The 20,860-nt window shown below is 35.5% G+C and overlaps 1 protein-coding gene across 5 annotated transcripts in view; it reads right to left on the bottom strand.

Moving 5' to 3' along the window:
* Positions 1-20,860, bottom strand: part of ORC5 (origin recognition complex subunit 5) — a 166,304-nt gene that overhangs the window by 99,695 nt on the left and 45,749 nt on the right. For 4 of the 5 annotated variants that reach the window (XM_057731716.1, XM_057731718.1, XM_057731715.1 and 1 more), the window contains exon 13: positions 7,126-7,238. In XM_057731716.1, coding sequence (XP_057587699.1) covers positions 7,126-7,238 — 113 coding nt within the window. Of the gene's footprint in view, positions 1-5,535; positions 5,590-7,125; positions 7,239-20,860 lie in introns of those variants that run through there. The other variant, XM_057731717.1, reaches the window with a different exon arrangement.

The raw sequence follows: 20,860 nt of genomic DNA, 5'->3' as shown, positions 1-20,860 counted from the left end.
CACTACATTCCACTTCTCTGCTTTGCCACTGGGAAAGCAAACTGAATCACACAGTTAAGATTTTTGGACTTAAAAAAAACTAAATTAATTGGGAAATGAATATGTAAGATCATTCCTCCAAGAGACATTTACTTCCCAAGATGTATGACTACCTTTCTTTATCATCTCTCCATCCCCCAATATAAGCAGGTGACAACCAACTGATCCTCACATATATTAAGAGACAGCAGAATTTGACAGAGTAACCACAAGTGCAACATTAAAACTTAAGTCACACATTCCAAAGACAGTTTTTAAATACTATAGGAGGGACTTCCCTGGTTGCGCAGTGGTTAAGGCTCAGTGCTCCCAATGCAGAGGGCCTGGGTTCAATTCCTGGTCAGGGAACTAGATCCCACATGCATGCCACAACTAAGAGTTTGCATGCCACAACTAAGGAGCCCGCTTGCCACAACTAGGACCCAGAGCAACCAACCAAATAAATAAATACTACAGGAGATTCTCTCATAGGACATAAATGAATTATTTTCTAAAGTAAGCATCTAGAAAGAAATAGGATAAACAAAAATAGTGTTGGTGGTACTCTGCCTAGGATTAATTCTTAAATCAGAATTTAGAATACTTTACTACAAGTTAATTACATGGCATATACCTAAGGATTTAATTTTGCCTTTATCCTTTTTTTTCACTTTGTTGATGCTTTTACTACACTGAAATACTTTTTTTCTCATGGGATACTATTTTATTTCCTTCTACTTTTGTGGGCAGTTTGAGTTTTTCTTTCTGAGCTTGGTTCTTTGGACAATTTACAACTTTAACTTGCAATCTTAAGTTATTTTGTAGTATCTACCCACTGACTGTGGAAGGAAAAAATTAGAAACTTTAACTACCGTTAACAATAAGAACAACCCAAGGACAATATTTAATAAGCTTCTTGTCATCTGTCTCTCCCATACTCTACCTCCACATTCTGTGCTCCTTTCCGAAACCAGCCTCCCACTGCTTTTCTGTCCAAATCTTTCCACTCACTGTTCCTTGGTCAAGAACGTTCTCTTATGTCCTCTACCTCGTCTATGCATGTTTTCCTCTTCCAGGCTTAACTGAAAGTTGGCTCCCCCTGAAGGACTGAGCCATCTCTCCAGCTCTTTCCAATGAGATTAGACTCTACTGCAGCCCAGGCAGTCCTGTCAGGCGGGGTTGGTATCTTTGTGCAAAACGCTCTGCTCCTCTGAGACTCAGACCATTCCACTAACCGCTCTTTATCCACCTGTCACCACCTCTTAATCAGTGAATAGCGCAGCACCCAGTTCAGTCTTCCTCTCCATCCGAAGATCTGCCTCAGCTTTAGTGACTTCACTGCACACCTGTCCCTCTTACATCCAATGGCCTTCTTTTCTACTCTCACGATCACACTCAGAAATGTTCTACTTCTAAAAACAAATTCAGACATTCCACTCTGATCCCCACTCTCTTCCTTTAAGCGATCTGGAACACCTGGAGATAACCAGTTCACAAAGCTCTCTTTGCTTTCTCCTGATCTACAAATAATTACTGAGTACTATGTGCCAGGTGCTGGCTTTCCTTCCTTCCTTCCTCTCCTAGCTTAGACTCCATCGTTTGTCACTTCAAGCATCCATTTGCTAGCATCCACTGAATTCACTTGGCAAAACCCCAATCCTATGTGATTTCAATTACACCCCTTTGCTGTCCCAGTATCTGGCATATGGAATGCTGTTAGAGAAGGTCACAAGTTTCACAGATTGGTGCCACTGTAAATTCAAGGTCAGGAACCTCAACTGGGCCCTCAACACTTCCAACAAGTTGCTTTCCTTGTCAGCACTTTCTTCCATTCCCCACAGCAGCTATTTCAAATACCCATATTCCTCTCAAACTGCTAGTACTTCTGTCCTTAGTCTCGATTTTGCTTCCTCCTTTACAGGGAAAATAGAAGACCTCAGATCAGACCTCCTTTAACTTCTTGCCATCAAATCTCCAAATTCAGCTCCATCTGAATCTACCTTTTCCTTTTGTTATAATGCAAAGGGATTCCCCTCTCTAACCTAGGCCTATTTCTTTAACTCATGTTTCTAAATCTCATGTTACATAATTTAAAGCACGAAGTCCTTGAAAAAGTAATACCTCTCTGGCACCATTAACTCTCCTTCTCTACGAGTTCTTTCCTATCAGCATTTAAATATGCTCAAATCTTTAAAAAAATAATAACCTGCTCACAACCCCACAACCTGTTTAGTAGGTAACAATCGTCTCTTCCTCTTTATAGCAAAAATATTCTACAAGTAGAATACAGGCACATGAGGATAGGATACAGATCTGTTATACTTCATGCCACATCCCCAAAGCCTAGCATAGTGATTATAATGGACAACACAATAAATCTTAAGTGAGTAAAAAGCATTCTATTTGTTGTATCAACTTTCTTATAAATACTACTTAAATGTACCACATCCTGATTTCTATCCCACTGTATCCCTGAAAGTGATCTTGATAAAGTTACAAATGACTGCTTCACCACTAAATCGGACTGACTCTGCCTGATTTCTTGGCAGCAACTGACAGTTCTGACCATTACTCCCTTGCCTTAGGTTTTTCTACCTTTCTTGTATATATAACTTTTTATGTCACTGTTTTATCCACTTAAGCTTGTATCATGAGTATTTTCATCCTACAAAATTATGATTTTAAATAACTGCACAATGGTTTTTTTGGTAAGAATATATAATAAATTACTGATCCATCCCCTTATTTTGGATATTTAGGTTGTGTCCTGTCATCTAATTGTTCACCCTCTGCCACAGGTGTCTAGAACTCCAGCTACCTACTTCATCTTTGGTAACTATCCTCAGGATCTCTGATCTCCACCAAACCTCAATTTGGAGTGAAACTTTGTCTCCTTAGTAGCTCCCTTCTTCTTGCTGCCCCCAAAGACAAGTCCACAATTGCTCCCTTTCATCTGAAGTTTTACTGCTAATCATGACTTTTAAAAAACATGCAGGGGCTTCCTAGGTGGCGCAGTGGTTAAGAATCTGCCTGCCAATGCAGGGGACACGGGTTTGATCCCTGCTCCAGGAAGATCCCACATGCCGCAGAGCAACTAAGCCTGTGCACCACAACTACTGAGCCTGTGCTTTAGAGCCCGTGAGCCACAACTATTGAGCATGTGCTGCAACTACTGAAGCCCACATGCCTAGAACCCATGCTCCACAACAAGAGAAGCCACAGCAATGAGGAGCCTGTGCATCACAATGAAGAGTAGCCCCCACTTACCGCAACTAAAAGAAAGCCTGTGCACAGCAAAAAAAGACCCAACACAGCCAATTAAATAAATAAACAAATAAATTAATTAATTTTAAAAACATGCAATATTTTGGACATTTAGCATATATTAAGTTTAAAGTATTGTGCTAAGTTTGAGTAAGGCAGTGATTGACACAGTCTCTGCTCTGAGCTTCATGGCCTTACACTGTAGGAATAAAGTTCTCATTATTGAATTAATTATTTAAGTAAAACAATGATAAGTCTCAGAAGATAAGGGGACCTGTACAACTAACTGTGTACAGTGTGTGGGGAGGGGGCATGGGCAATGGGAGGTCATAATATGTTTGACATGGCTTCTTCAAGGAACAGACATTTAAACTGAAATCCAAAGGTCATGCAGCAGTTAGATAAAGGAGAGGAGGAGTTGGAAAGTGATGAATATGCAACGAATGGTGAATACAAAGAACTGAAAAAAGCCAGAGCAGCTGAAGTGCAAATACCTAGGGTAGAAGACGTGTGTGGCAGGTGTGGTTGGGCATAAAGGCAGGGGCCAGGTCACTGGGGCCTTGGAGGCTATTTTAAACATTCTGTTTTTCATCCCAAGAGTTATGGGAAACTATTGATATTAAAGACTTTTAAGTAGGAGGGTAACATTAAATTTTTATAAGATCATTCTGGCAACAGCACAGACAACAAATTACAAAGGAATAAGAGTAGACTGAAGACCAGTTAGGAGGCTACCAGAGAAGAGATGATGGTGGCCTGAATAAGTGAATGAATTTGAAATACATAGGAGGGACCAGACAGGCTCAAAAGGACTAATGCTTGGGTACTGGGAGTGTGGGAAGTGAGAAATGTCAAGAATGACTCCCAGGTCTCAGGCCTGTGCAACATGCCAGACTACAGTGCTAATCACTGAACCAGGGAACTCTGGAGAAGAGCTGCACTATTCCTTTTTTGTTGGCAGGCAGAAGTAGAGGGAGGAATTCCTGAGTTCAGTTTTAGAAATATATTGATGTAGGTGGGAAGCATCCAATAAAGGTCAAGAATATTAGAAAAAAGGTCTGGCCTTTAAAAACTGGGGAGTAAGCCAGCTGTAAGCCAGTACATAGATGGTTGCTGAAGAAGGGGTAAAGCTAAAATTGCCTAAGAAAAAAATACAATATGAAAAGAAAAAAGAGCCAAGCCTCAAGGACAGCTATATTTAAAGGTCAGGTGGATAGAATAAGCTGGCAAATGAGCTTTAGAAGAAACACCTAAAGAATAAAGAGGAAAACCAGAAGACAGGAATCATGGGCCCTAGGAGAAGAGAGTTTTGAGAGAGAGAGGTGTCAACTGTGTTGGGTGCCTGAGAGAAGAGACAGTCTGAGGACTGGAAAAGGTTCTGGGGAGAGGGAGGAGAGATGGAATTCAGAGCAGAAGTGGAAGAATCCACCTTAGACAGTAAGAGGATCCCAACCTACTGATAAAGGAAAGAGAAGATGGGCACCAAGGTAGGTAGCTGAAGGGAGTTCTCAACTGACAGTTTCAATTTCATTCTGTGAAACAGTGAATGCTGAACAGAGTGAACACAGACATTAGGACTTGTGGTTTGAATAGAATCAAGAATCTAGGTTGAAAAGAAACCTGTGAACCACATGCTCTACTGTTCAATACATGAGGTGGCATGGCTGGGAGGCTGGTAGAAGATAATCAGCCAATCTTCAAGGAGAAGAGGAAAATAGAGCCAGACTGCAAGAGTCTCAAAGAAACCCACATTTTCACAAGAAACTGGAGAAAAGTAACAATCTAGAAATGGCAACAAGAAAAAAGGATAGCACCTAAAAAGCATCCAACCCGGAGGGGCTAGAGTTTGAGAAAATAAGAAGCTACCTTTAAAGATAACTCTAGGGGAAGTAGTATCTCCAGGTAAGAATCGGGTTTTCATTAAGGCAGTGATGAAGAATGTTAGGGAAAAATAGAAGGATGGGGGAGGGAGGGAAAAAATGGCAGGTTAAATCAGCAGATAAGAAGTACAAAAACATTACGGGGATGAGAGGGTGGATGAGGGCAGATGTGGAAAGAGGGACGTGACTATTCTCTGGACACTGCCCATGGAAAGTAAGAAACAGTAAATACATGTAACAAAGCAAGTTAGAGTTCCCAAGTTCTACAGCAAAATTCCAGGTCTACAATTCCTGCTCCCTTCGGAGGCTGCAGATGGAAGTGCACTTCTCTGGATGTGTTTAACATCAGTGATGCTGTGGATTAAGTAACACACAGTTCATTTCAGTTCACTGCATATTCATCCTGTGGGGCATTCACAAACCTGTCCTGTACATGATTACGATGGGGCACAACACATAAAGAGTAATGACAAAATTCCTGAAGTAAATATTCTACATTCAAAAGTTATGCCTTTGACAGAGGCTCTTAAAGATACAGAGTTTTAAATACCATTGTTTAGAAAAAGAAAGTTCCTGAGCTATGGTCATGTGGTATACATTCAAAAAAGTTTCTGCTCAATTTCCTCTGTGTAAAAGTTTGCCCAGTTTTATCATAACAACACATTTCAAAACCCTCATTTCAAGTTTTAGAGTCTGCATGTCATCAAAATGTATCAGTGCCTGCATCATAGTATCACAGAACTTTTAATTCAGAAGAGACGTCGGGGCAGAGACTGCCAACCTGTGGACTTCAGAAACTTCAAGAAGCTGTAAAGTACATTAGAGGAGATCTGCAAATCTAACCCATGTCAAGCACTGGTTTTAGGCTGAATAAATCATGTTCCATGCCTATATATTATTAATTTTGAAATATATGTAAATACTTTCATGATTAATTTTAAAAGAATATTAAAATGGAACCATCATATTCAAAAAGGTTTGAAAGGCACTGCCTTACAGCTTGTCTTATTCCACCAACCAGACTCCTCACATGGTACTTCTTCTACTTCAAGTCCTGACAGACTATTATCCAGTTGCAACCATAATGGCTGGAACATTTTCCCTAACAGCAAGTACACTTCTTTGTGAGGAAATGCATTACATTTTTAGATAGCTCTCATTTTGACAGACATACTTTCCTCCCTTGAATTTCTAATGCTCTAGAATTACCGAGAATTAGTTTCATCCATTTTGCACGTGACAGCCCCTGAAATACTTGAGGTGGTTACCACACCCTTCCTAAGGCTTTTCTCTCACACCTTGCCCCTCACTTAGGGATGTGACATGGTTCCTCATTCTACTACTCTCCTCCTGCCCCCTCATCATGTACCCATTTCTTAATGCCCCCTCTTAAAACTCCAAGCACAGCATAGCACACCACATTTGATCTGCCTATGGCAACACATAGCAGACCTACTATATCCCTTGAACAAGACACCAAGACTTTCAAATCCCTGTAGTCATCTAAAATACTCAGGACTTAAGCCAGGTCCCTTCCATCTTGTTTTAATACATATGAGGTTTTTTTTTCTATTGTGGTAGCAACACTTTATAACATTATATAAGTTTCATGTGTAATTGTATTCTGACTTCTGTATACATTATAGTACATACAAGTTTTTTGTAGTCAACTGCCCAATAAATCCTGCCTTGCTACTATGGGACCATTATTCCAGTCTGTTAAGGTCTCTCAGAATCTTGATTTTTGCCACATAACATGTTAGCTAATTCTCCCTATTTTATGTCATTTGTAAATTTGACAAGAGGGTTCATTCAACAGTGAAACTTATGCATTCTTGCCACTAAAATGATCTTTTCTTTCTTAAATGACTAATGACATTACATTAGAAAGATTAATTTTTATATTTAGTACATCATTTACATAATTCAAGACATTTTACATTAACAATTATTCTACACTTACCTAGCAATAGCTCTGATGAAGTCTAGAGATACTGCACATTTGTATTTTGGTCCATCAAGTTGATCGTCATGGCCAACCAGGGTTAATAGCTGAAGGGTCACTAAAGAGGTAATCTAAAAATAAGAAAGCATTTTTTTTTTGAAAATGGTTTCATCAGATTACAGGATGTCCTTGTTTCTGAAACATTTTATAGTTACTTTGATAAAGATACATAAGTGAATTCACAAGAACATATGCAAAGAATATGACTACCTTGAAATTCATATACACAAATCTGCACGTATGCTTAAAGTCTTAGTTAATCAAACTAATGATCAACCTTTAAGATTCCACTAGAGATAAATTTGTTTCATTTAATGACTCAAACATGACTGTTAACCTTTAAAAACTATAAACAAAGGATGTTCCTTCTCTACATAAAATTTTATGAAGTTTCTATCTAAATATCTCAGAATATCAAAGCTGTACTCCTTTGAGAATCAAGCAGTTAAAATGTGAAAGTGGGCCTTTTTCAGTTAGTTAGCTGGTTAAACGAGATAAGAAATACATCCTTCAGACTTGGACTTGGTCTTGCTTTAAAACAGATCACCAATTAGGTAGCTGGGTGGCTTAATACTGGCAAAAGCAAAAGTGTATTTTGACAGGTCAAAATCAAAATACAAAATAACTTCATATGCATAATGCCAACAAAAGCATTAAGTGCTCTGAAATCCAAGAAAGCAAGCTGACCCAAGAGCTGAAATTCTTTGAGTAACCCATTCTCTTCTCCCAATTTTTTATTCTCATCTCCTGAGGCCAACAGAAAAAAGAAGCCAGCAATGGCAAGAAGAAAGATCTGGAGACTTGGTGACCTGTAACTGCCTGTGGCAATATAAGGGATACAAGTTATAATAACTGTAATACCTAATCATATATCATAGGACTAAAAAAATGTTCACTTAACTTGAGATTAATAACCTTGAGATGCAGTAAATATTCTGAGAAATAAAAACAATAATAGTAGTAGTGATTTGCTTGCTACCAAGTACTCTATACACAGCATCTCATTTATTCCTCGTGACCCTATAAGGTAGACGCTATCATACTCATTTTATAAATGAGCCTTAGAGATGTTAAGTAACTTTCCTCAGATCCCAGAACCAGCAGGTGGCTTAGCAAGAATTCAAACCTAGAGTCCATGAACACCCTAATATGCTACAAAGACTCTACTATGTTTCCCATTACAATTTTATTTTTTATTTTATTATTATTATTATTATTATTATTATTTTGGCCATGCCACACAGCTTGCAGGATCTCAGTTCCCTGACCAGGGATCAAACCTGGGCCATGGCAGTGAAAGCACCAAATCCTAACCACTATACCACCAGGGAACTCCCACCCATTACAATTTTAAAGGGAAAACTGTTATGTAGTGTTCAGTCAGCTGTCATTACTTTATTAACAATTTTTAAAAATGAACATATGGATAGATACCACAGTATTTTATATATAGAAAATACTATATTTAGCAAATATAAAACATTTTTTTAATTAGAAAAACATTTTGTTTCAATACATCAAAATATGAAGCTCTGTATTCAAGAGGCTAAGACTTTAATTTCTAATTAAATATTACAAATGAGGTTATGCCTTGAAACATTTTTATAGATGTTCTATGTTTTGAATATGTATTTTGAAGCTGTTATATACGCCATTCTCTACATATTTATTAGATCAAACTTATTTGTGTTTTTGAAATCTTATTTATGTCACTTTTTATCTACTTGAGGTACTAAAATTCTCCCATTATGATTAGAAGTTTGTCCTCTCCTCTTTGTAATTGTTAGTTTTTGCTTTATATTTTTGAGTCTATGTTATGTGGTGCATACACTTAAAATCACCGTGTTTTGCTGGCAAATTAAACCTTTTCATTATTATTTAATGCTCCTTTTTTTCAAAAGTAATGCCTTTGCCTTAAAGTGTTTTTTTCTAATATTAATATACCCACATCAGCATTCTTTAGGTGCTAATCTTTTTTCCTATGTACTTTCCATCATTTTACTTTTATATTTTCTTAACTTTAGATAGTTCTCACACAAACAACACGTGGTGTGGTTTTCTTTTTATAGCCAGTCTAACAACAGTCCTTTTGGCTGGACTACATATGCCATTTGCTTTCACTGTAATGATATTCTAAAATTTTATTTCTACCATTATGTCAATCTTTCTATTTTTCCTTCCTCTATGTGTCCTTCTCATTCCTTTTGCACCTTTTATTGAACTGAATTATAGTACTTTGAGGACTTCCCTGGCAGTCCAGTGGTTAAGACTCTGTGCTTCCAGTGCAGGGGGCATGGGTTTGATCCCTGGTGGGATAATTAAGATCCCACATGCTGTGGGGTGCAGCCAAAAAAAAAAAAATTAGTCCTCATTGAGATGTAGACATTTGAGAAAACACCTGAAAAAGATGGGAAAAAAAGAGATATGAATTATAATATTTTTTCATTCTATTGTTTTACTCTATTACCTTGGAAATAGTTTTATACTCTAATTTCCATTTTAATTTTTTCTTTGGCCCCTCAAGCTATTTTAGAATTTTCCTTTAATTTTCAACTCATAAAGTTTCTCTTGTCTTTTTTGATTTTTCTTTTTAAGGGGGGATATCACAGAATGTGGTCTGTATACTACCGATCCTTTGAAATTTGATGAGAAAGCTGGATTCTCCAGGGCAAAAGAATAGTGCACAGGGACATGAATGCCAGTGTGGCAAAGAGTGAAAGTGACCACAGTGGTCACTCTGCCTGTCAGGCCCCTTCCCTCTTTGTCCCAAGAATGTCTTCAGTTGATAGCAACTGAGGGAAAAACATGCCCACAAAAGGGATGACCCATAACAGGCAAACAAAGTAGAATGAGAGACAAGAGTTTTCTCTCTTATTTATACACATACTTATATCATATCCTCCATTTTGCATCTTGGACAGCAAAGCCTAAAATACTATTTTAGGGCCCTTTACTGAAAAGCTTGCCAACCTCAGCATTTTAAAAATTTACTAGATTCAGATAATTAATTTAACCAATGTAGAAATGGAGATGTTCAGTGACTTGTCCAAAGTGATAATGACTAGATAATGACAGACAGAAACTTACCTGACTAGGATTTAGGTCTTCTAACTACAATTCTAGAACTTATAAAAAGCATGACTAAAATGTGATCACAGCTGAGAGAGCTAACTTCTAATAAGTTGTATTATAAGCTTGCCTGATAAAGAACGTGTTAAAAGAATGAGGATGATCTGTAAAAAAGAGAGTGTTCAAGAGAACAGACATGTCAGTGTGCCTCCAGCAACAGGACTAAGGGCTCCTTCCCCATTAACTTGGAAATCTGGAATGTGCTGTAAGTATGTGCTCACTGTGGAGGTGTAGTTGTCCAGTTGTCATTCTATTGATGGTTTTCTAATAATATTTTATATGTACATATGGGTAAAGTTGATGAAAAGGTTAAAAAATGTCAAGTTACTCAACATTTTTATAAAAGAGCTCCCATTTACCTAGTTTAGGAGTTAAGTTAAATGAAATAAAAAATTAAGTTGGTTCTTAAAAATGTGTGAAATAGTATTGTGCCCAATAAATGAGGTCATCTGTAAAGCACTTAACACAGTGCCTCTAACAGTATCCAATAATATGAGCTACTATTTATATTATTATTAGCACTATTTTTAATTTCAAATTTAATGAATAGATTTCTTTTCTAACAGCCCATTAATTTACTTAAAACTCACTATATTTTACTTGAAAACACTGTTTCACATATATTTCCTATAGCTTTCTAAATAATATGCCATGCTTAACTTCTTTAGAAAATAAAAGATAAAACTATCTGCAGATTTAAAATACCTGTGTAATATTTATAAATATTGATAACAAACTATTGGTTACCAGTGGGGAGAGAGAAGGGGAGAAGGATGAGACAAGAGTAGAGACTTAAAAGGTAAAAAATAATATGTATAAAATAAAATACAAGGATAAATTGTACAGTACAAGGAATATAGCCAGTATTTTATAGCAACTTTAAATGGATTATAAGCTAAAAAAATATTAAATCACCATGTTGTACACCTGCAACTACTATATTATAAATCAACTATATTTCAACTAAAAAAATGCTTCTGAACAGGTCAAGAAAAGCAATGTGCACATACATTAATCACTTTGGAGAAAATACCCAATGTGTCAGTTTTACCTGGAGATGAAGTAGATTTAAAAAATGAACTGACCAAAAAAAAAAAAACCTGTATGAAAAAATATAAGAAAAATTATATGGTAGATTAGAGCCAGATGTAGATAAAATTAAGGAATATAAGGATAATTCTGAAGAAATGATACAGAGTGCAAACTAAAGAGGTTAAAAAGAAAATATGAAAGAGGTTAAAAAATAGAAAAGACAAAGTGAGAAGATCTAACATTTCTAATCGAAGATCTAGAAGGGAAACAGAGATGGAAAGAATGGGGCAGAAGTAATATCTGAAAAGATAATGGATCAAAATTCATTCAAAAAGATGAAAAACACCAAATCACAGAATTAAAGGGCCAAATAAATCCAAACAAGGAGAAATCAAAAGAAAGCCTTGCCTAGACATATCATAGTGAAAGTACAGAACACCAAAGATAAAAAGATGTTAAAAACAGCTAGAAAAAGTCTGTGAAGACTACTTTCACAGGACTGGCAACTGGACTGACAGCTGTCTTAAGAACAACAATGAAAGACATAAAATAGTGGAACTATATTTTCAACATACTGAAGAAAGTAACTGTTAATTCAGAATTGTATGCCCAGATAAAACAATCTTTTGAGACTGAGGATGAAATAAAAGGCACGCTTTCAAAGTAAGAATCATCAAAGGTTTGCTAATCAAAAGAGCCCCACTCACTCAAATTCCTAAAATATATCTCCAAGTGAAAGTAAAGGAATCCAAGCTGGAAGGTCTGAAATGCAAGAAGGAATGAAGAATGAAGAAACCGATAAATATGATGGTAAATCTAAATGAATTTGTCTGTTTAGATGACAATAATACTATATTATGGGTTTAAAAACAGGATTAAAGTGCACGATACCAGTAACAGATAAATCGGGAATGGACAAAATGAAGTTAAAATGTCCAAGGTCCTGTTATCTGAGAGAATAAAAGTACTCACTAAATTTTGACTTCGATAAGTATGAATGTTATTATATTCATAGTAATAACTAAGAGAACAGAAACAAGAGTATGTACTTCTAAATTAGAGGAAACCTGAATTACAAAAATCCAAAAGAAAGTAAGAAAAAGAAACAATAGGTAAGACAAGTAGAAAGTACAAAACAAGATAACAGATATAAACAAAATTATATTAGTAATTATATTAAAATTGACTAAATGTTGCAAATAAAAGGCAAAGATTAAGTGACTGAAAAAAATAAATCCAACTATATACTGTTTAGGAGAGATACATCTAAAACAGAAGAATATGGGAAGGTTAAAAGTCAAAGGACAGAATGAGATACATGAAACAAACTGAAGAAAAAGTAAAATGATGAAGGTATATTAATGCAGACAAAAGAGATTAAAAAGAGATTTAAAGAAGGGCTCACTCAGTAATGACAAAATGCAGGCCCTGAGCTCCTCTCTCTCACAAGACGAATGGCTTGAGACCTTTACTATGAAGGGATGAGACACAGAATAGGATGAACAGTCAAGGAATAATGGGCTCTTTGGGGGAAAGTGAGGACTGCTGAAAGTCAAGACAAACTCATTATCCTTCCCAGTTTAGAAACAGGTAGGAATCATGATGAGAAAGTAGGTCTGAAATTTTAATGAATGGGAGGCTATACAGAAAAGAGTTAACATCGTCTCCTATGGCAAAATATATTCATTAACTTCATTCCTTTCTATTTTTCTACAAGGGATTCATTTGCTAAAGTAGGTTAGTAATAGACATTTGAAACACAGATTAATCTCCCTTTATTATTAAAAATAGGTTTCTTTAGTAGTTGTTTTTATTTTAATATAGAAAACATTACTTACATATTATTTTCCCATTGGCATTTCCTTATACTATTTCTTATAACCTCTACTTTCCTGTGATTCAAATACTCTCACATATTTAATTCAATTCTTTAATCCAAACCGTATGCTATATTTACTCTTCCATTTTTTCATAAACACAGACTCTGTCTTTACTCTAGTTAAGTTAGAATATCAAGAATATTTTCAGATATATCACTGTTTTATTCTTTTTACCACATTAGTTACAGCAAATTACCAAAGGCAATTAAGCTGAAATAGTCCTTTGAATCACTTTCAGTTCTACCAAGATTCCATGGATAAATTAATCACATAAATTATACAAAGGATATAGTACCACTTTAAGATGTAGCAGTCAAAAGGCATTTCCAAAATATTAGTAAGATGACTGCTCAATTTGGTGGGGGGTAGGAGGGTAGGGTCTGATTTAGGAGAAGCTAATACACAAAAAATTTAAACCAAAATGAAACAAATTGTAATGTGATTTTTCACATTCAAAAATACTAATTTCAGAGATCTTTTATTCCTTGAAATTACCATATGAACAAAAACAACATGCAAATACATAATTTAGGAGAACATTACATAAAGCAGTGCACAAATACCAACAACTTAAAAGTACTTTGCCAGTTTATGAAAATAAAATGCTGAGTAAAACTGAAAAAATTAAGTACAAAGATTAACTTATGGGGTCAACATTTTGAATCTCAAATATATTAATTTATGCCTGGATGAGCAATTTTGGAAAAAACATATGAAACTTTTAGAAAATTATTTCTATATATGTATAAGTACAAGAATACCCACCTTCCTCTCCATTACTGAATCCTTACAATTATCTAATTTTTATTTCCCACTGCATATCCGTGACACTCTTAAGGGCTTGGTCTAGATACTGTGCATTCAAAGATGAACAGGATCATGGAAAATATTGATTTACTTTCTTGCCCAATGTTAAATGTTCATGACAAAATGATGAGGTCACATCTGCAGGCTGGCATTAATGCCTACATATTTTGATATGGTCACTAGGAATATGGCAAAAGTCTGTAGACAGTAAGGGTACTCAGGACCAGTTTTGTATGTGAGCATGCGCAAACACAAAATAGAGGAGGAACCAGAGTCTTTACCATCTGCTGCAGCAGCCAAGCATTTAGTAACAAAGAAAATAGACACACAAGAGTCACTACTGTTGTTAAGGCCCCAAATGAAGTGATTTAGTTCTAGCAAAAAAGAATAAATTGCAATATTTTGCAGGTAATAAAACATGTCTTAGAAGGTTTTAATTACTGTTGGGGATTAGCTCTCTAAATAATGGCAAAATATATTTGAATATTTTGAAATCTTTTTCAGCACTATCAAATTCACAGAAAGCTTCTCATCCAATTGAGCTTTAAATAACTATAGAATATATTTCATAAACAAATACTAACAACAAGCCTAGACAGAAGAAAATATATTTTTAAAAAAATACAGGAGGACTTCTGGTCCAGGTAACATGGCACAGATTCATATTTACAGTTCTCCCCTTCTAAGTACAACTGTAAACCCTGGAAATAACCTAAACAGCACTCAAAGGATTCTGAAAGGTGGAAGGAGGAAGGTAGACTGCTTAAGGACCCAGGACTGGAGGAACGACGTAGAGGCAGAAAGTCTTATGACTCCCCACCCAACAGCACAAGGTGACTCAGGCTCAGCATCTCCTTACCCCCAATCCAGAAAAGAAAGCTACCCAGGTAGGCTTATTTCTCTCCTGGACTGAACAGGAGTCCTGCTGAAAAGAACTGGCAACTGTAAGTTCTCTATATGGCAAAACTATCCCTCTCGAATGAAGTGGAAATAAAGACATTCTCAAATGAGGGAAAACTAAAGAATCTCACTAGCAGACCTACCTTTAAAGCATGGCTAAATGGAGTTCTTTAAACAAAAAAGAAATAATAAAAGAAGGAACCTTGAGCATCAAGAAGGAATAAAGAATGATGGAAAGAGCAGAAATATGGATAAAGTAGACTATCTCCTCATTAGTTTTCCAAATCATATTTGATTAAAATCTGATACCTTCTGATACTCAAGACAATGATATTTAAAAAATGGGAAAGTTAAAAGAACCTAAACAGAAGTAAGGTTATAGTATTTCATTGGCAGTAATAAAACATTGATACCACTTATAAAACTAAACATGCAATTACCATATTACCCAGAAATTGCACCCTTTGGGCATGTTCACACAAAAACCTGTACATGAACATTCCTAGTAGTTTTATTTGTAACAGCTCCAAACTGGAAAGAACCCAGATAGTCTTCAATGGGTGAATGGTTAAACAAACTGTGTATACGGAATATCACGACAACTCAGCAGTAAAAAATGAACTACTGTGTACATGCAACAATCTGGATGACTCTCAAAGGAATTAATTATGCTGAATGAAAAAAAGCCAGATTCCATAGTCAAATTTTTGAAATGACAAAATTTTAGAGGTGGGAGATTAGTGGTTGCCAGGGATTGGGGGAATGCGCAAGAGAGGTGGGTGTGGTTATAAAAGGAGTCCTTGTGATGATAGAACTGATATACTGACTGTGGAGGTAGATACACAAACCTACAAATGGAATAAAATTTCAAATAAACAAATACGCACAGACATACACAAAAATGAACACATGTAAAAGCGGAAAATTTGATTAATATCAGTAGATTGCATCAAGGTCAATTTCCTGGTTGTGAAACTGGGTAAAGGATGTGTAGCAAGAAAGAGCCTTTATTATTTCTTAACAACTGCACATGAATCTACAGCAACTCAAAAAAAAATTTTAATTAAAAAATAACATCACTGATAAAATACACAAAATATAGAGGGCTTTGAGAAAGACCTTATAAATTGCCAGAATGCATTTTATCTCAAAATACTTAAGTACCTTAAGTAGATACTTAAATCTACTCATAGAAATAAAAACATTTTTTGACCTTTATTTAGAGGGATTTTAAAGAAACTACTTGATAAAATATTGCTCAAAGTGGACAAGTCTGAGAATATTAATTATTTCAATACTGATATGCCACTGGGGTGAGGTTATATGGGTTTTTAAAAGTTTATAGATTATAGATTTTCCCACGGAAAGCCAGATAATTAGTTGTGACTTGTGGTTCAGCCACAAGGAGGATTTGTAGCTGCTGGTTTCATGCTGTGAGCCCATAAAGATATCACAAAGTTGCTCCAAACCTGTAGCTAATACAGCTTATCACCTCCTCTAAAACATAGGATTATAGCAAAACTATTATGTAAATCCCAACCTCAGTGTTATATGTTTTCCCAAATTCTACTTTTTATTTCTATTTTTTTAAATGGTGAAAGTTTTGTTTTTGTTTGTTTGGGGGCTATAAAAACCAATGCACTTCAAACTTATTAAATACTAAAATATTCCAATATAAAAATTATTACGAAATAAAATTGTGAGCCAGCCCATCAGGACTGAAAACCTTAGAGATCAATGCCTCATTTCACAGATGAGAAAACAGACATCATAAAAGGATGACTGGCATTATCAGCCCCTAGTCAGTCACCCCAAACAAATTAATATGTTGCACATGTTAGCAGATGTTTCAAATTATTAATCCAAAAGTCCCAATGAAAGAGAATATAACATATATACCATGCAAAGAGGTTTACTAGAAAATATTTTAGGGTTGTAACAACAAATTTTAAATTAAATACTTAATCCTAAGAATATTTAGAATTAAAAAAAAAGAATATTTAATATATGAAAAATGTTTAGCCAAAATAATGCCTCATTTTGGGTGTTCATGAATATTAGAAGGTGGTTTGCCAAGACATGACTACTGCAGTAAAGACCCCAGTCAGTGCTTTTATCTTTTCTTCTGCTCTTCAAAATTCCTGAGAATGACACATACGTTAATTGGCATTCACTCCTCTCAGGATCTGGCAGAGGATATGGACAAAACTTGAGAGAGGGGAAATAAGAGATATGGGAATTACTTAGTATCAGTACTATGGGTAATCAGTGGTATAGGATTGGAACTTGTTATTGAGTCCAGGCTCTACAGATTAGATAGAGACATCAACAGATCTGTATCTATAGGCTATAGATATAGGCATTGTACTAGCACTTTATCCTTCAGTCCTCACAACAGCCCAGCCATGAGTTAGGTACTATAAATAAAGCTCTTTTTCCAGAAGAGGAAACAACTTCAGAAAGGTTAGTAAATATTCAAGGTCACTGAGCTAATAGTGGTGAGAGCCACACTGGATTTGAATACCATCTGAATTCAAAACTTATACTCTTTACACTACCCTAAAGGGAGATGCAGAATATACAGAAGAGATCTTGAATTAAGACAGACTAAGGAAAGGTTTACAGAAGGCAGCACTGATAAGGAAAAGTGAATAAAATGACAACTCTGAAAGCATTCCACCAGGAAGGGGATACTGTGAGTCTGCTGGAAGTTAGAAACCCAGCTAAGGCACTGCAGATAAAACAGGAAAAAACTCAAATGAAATTGTAGCAAAAAAGATAAGAAGTATCTCAATACAGGCAAATGTCCTGCTCCAAGGATATAGGTAATAGCGTTAAGAATCAACAATCAACAATCCTGTGAACAAAATGATCAGATATGAGGTCTGATGTTACCAAAGGAATATCAATGTGGAATTTATTAACCTAATGACATGTAAACTTTTCATAAATTAAATTCCATATTGTATTAGACATAAAATTGCTGTTTTTAAAGTTTAAGTTTTAAAAGAAAAACTAAGGTGGAGGAAAAAGCACAATTTCTTAAAATTTTAATTAGGCAACACTGAAAATGGTATCCCAAAGCAAAATTTCCTATACATTTGTGGATTAAAGGTAATTTATAAAAAAATACATGACTATAAACCATACGATATATACAATAGTTGAATAAATTAAAAGTTAGGATAAACATTAAAAAATTTTGAAGCAAAGATATAGAAAGGTCTTCCCTCAAACACTGGAATCATTTTCAAGAAATACCATTTTAATTATCTAGGTAAATTTAAATTTCTGTGGGGAAATTATTACTCCCCTTCTTGGTGTCTATTACCTATGAAGACATATTCATTTGCCAATAATTTTCAGATTTTAGGGGAGTATACACTGTTTTCCACAGCTGTTTTTGTTGTCTATTGTATCAAGCTCAAATTCAAATGAATGAAATACAACTGAATAAAAAAATCAGCCTAACAAAAAAAAAAATTAGCCTAGAAAATGGGTTTTCTTTTTCAAGTGAGGATTTAGATTCTGTGCTAGGATACACAGACTAAAGTTTAAAAAGAAAGCTGTACTAAAAGTCAGTCATTTTACCTCTAAGTTTTAGCCATGTTTCCACCGATGTTTCTCCTCAAAATATAAATTCTAGTTTTTAGTCCGTGGTTTAAAAATAAACAACACAAAATCTGAAGCATCTTGTTACCAAAGAGAATAGTATTTGCCTAGCCTTTAAACTTACACGCACATGCGCGTGCGCACACACGCATATGTAGCGTATTGACACTAATTAAAGGATTTTATTTTACTTTAGCTTAAAATAATCAATCTACCTAATTTAAAAGCCAAAGTATTTATTTTTTTTCCTCTGACTAGCACCTATGTCATGACTGAGGCATTCACAAAGAAAAAAAATTAAAGCCTCCTTAAACATAAAATGTTTTAAAATTTACATCTTTAATGGAGTTGTACAATATTTGCTTAGTTAATCTTTGCTCTGTGTACTATTATGTTCTTTGTTTTCATCCATGTAGGGGATGAGCTGATTATTTATGTCTTAACAATAGGAGTTCACGTACCACAGGGAGGATGTTTTTTCTTAATCTGAGAGGCAGTCACTAACAAGCTTCAGCTGGAAGTGCTTGATGTTAAAACAGTGTGAACCTGTTCCTGGGCTAATAAACTATGTTCTTTCTGCCAACAAAAGGAAATCAATTTACAACTGTAATTAAATTTTAACATGCTCATTATTTTTATACTTTCATAGGCTGGTATATATGTCAATTGATTTGTGAAATATCCTATCCTGCTTGTTTTGGAGGAGCTTTACAATCTCAAACATTATTTAAATAAAAAACAACATAGTGTATGAGGTCCACACAGCCCAACAAGCAACACATTTGATCTGATTTCAGGCAATGTGATAATTCATGAACATATGGCATATATCAAGAAGAGTTCAACTGACATTTTCACACATACAAGGTAGAGGTGGTGAGTGCAGCAATGGAAAGAAGGCAAATACTCTCAAAATTAATTCAACTTTAAATCATCACTGCGAATTTGTATTTAAAAACAGAGGCAGGGAGTAGATTGTTACTCTCCAAAAACACAGATAAACAAAAAGTGGCATGAATGTTTATGCCTAGGGGAACTAAAGACTGCACCTCTAATCTCTGGAACTTTTTAGCACACAAATGACTGCAAATCTTTAGTATCCAGGAAGACTTTAACGTCATGCTTAGAAGAATGGGAAGTCATTCGTTCAAGGAGTGAATCCCATGTTCAAGGTACCGTGCAAGAGAGACAAAAATGAAGACAAAGTCTGTGCCCTCAAAAAATTCAGGGTATCAGAGGAGATAAACATATAAATACAATGGCAGTAACAGAATACGAGTGCTATGCTAGTGATATGTGTGAATCTGATTACCTGACTAATAGGAAAGGAGGCAAAATGTGAATTCACTGAGAAATGGCATTTGGGGGGTGGACCATGAAGCATTAAATGAGAGCTCAACAGCGGTGGAGGACAGCACATGTAACAACACAACAAGAAAAACAGGTGTGATTTTCAGGGTGTGCTTACTGTGAATGGTGTTACAAGATGAAAAAAGATAGTGGCAGAAAATAGTGCCAGTGTGTGAAGGGCCTCACAAGAAGTGCTATGGAATGTAGACTTAGTTCTGCAGATAATGCAACTCACTAAAAAATCGTAGCAGAAAAATAAGACGTTATTTACTTTTAAGATTTTTGTTGATGACTGCATACAAAATGAATTTGAAGATGTCAGTGTCAGGGAGACCAGTTAGGACACTGGTGCAATGGTCTAAGAAATAATGACACTATGGATTTAAGGCAATGGCAGTGGAGGTGGGAAGAAAGGAATAAGTTTGAGACATTTGTATTTAGGAAGAAAAACAAACTGGGCTTGAACAACTAAGCGAAGTGAAAACAAAAAGAGGGTTCAGAGACAATTTTTCCATTTAATTAAACTAAAAACTAGAAATTGTATTATCTTTGTTTTTATAGTACCTAACATTGTGCATGCCACAAAGTATGTGCTTAGTAAAAGATGAACAAGTAAATGACAAGTTTTGAAACTTAGGTAAGGCTGAAAAATCACAGGAAAAGGTTTAAGGAATAATTTGGTTTTTATACATCAGGTGTTGATAAATACGGCACATTCAGGTATGACTGTTCTGTTGCCAACCTGGGTCCGAAGCTAGAGGAAAAGGACTAGAAATACAGAATTCAAAAGTTATCAGCATACATGTGGCATTTGAAGCCAAGGGAATAAATAAGACAGTCCCAGGTAAACACAGTTCCCTTTCTTATTCCTAATTATTGGGAATTTAACTCTCCACCACTATTTAGAGTGACCAAGATCAGGGAGCACCTTAGGTTCTACAGGTGATTTGGGAACAAGGACCTTAATTTCTCACCTAGGGCAA

The sequence above is a fragment of the Hippopotamus amphibius genome, chromosome 4, assembly GCF_030028045.1.
Source record: "Hippopotamus amphibius kiboko isolate mHipAmp2 chromosome 4, mHipAmp2.hap2, whole genome shotgun sequence".
Lineage (NCBI taxonomy): Eukaryota > Metazoa > Chordata > Mammalia > Artiodactyla > Hippopotamidae > Hippopotamus > Hippopotamus amphibius.
Note: the sequence above shows the minus strand (reverse complement) of the source record. Positions and strands in the feature narration are given on the sequence as shown.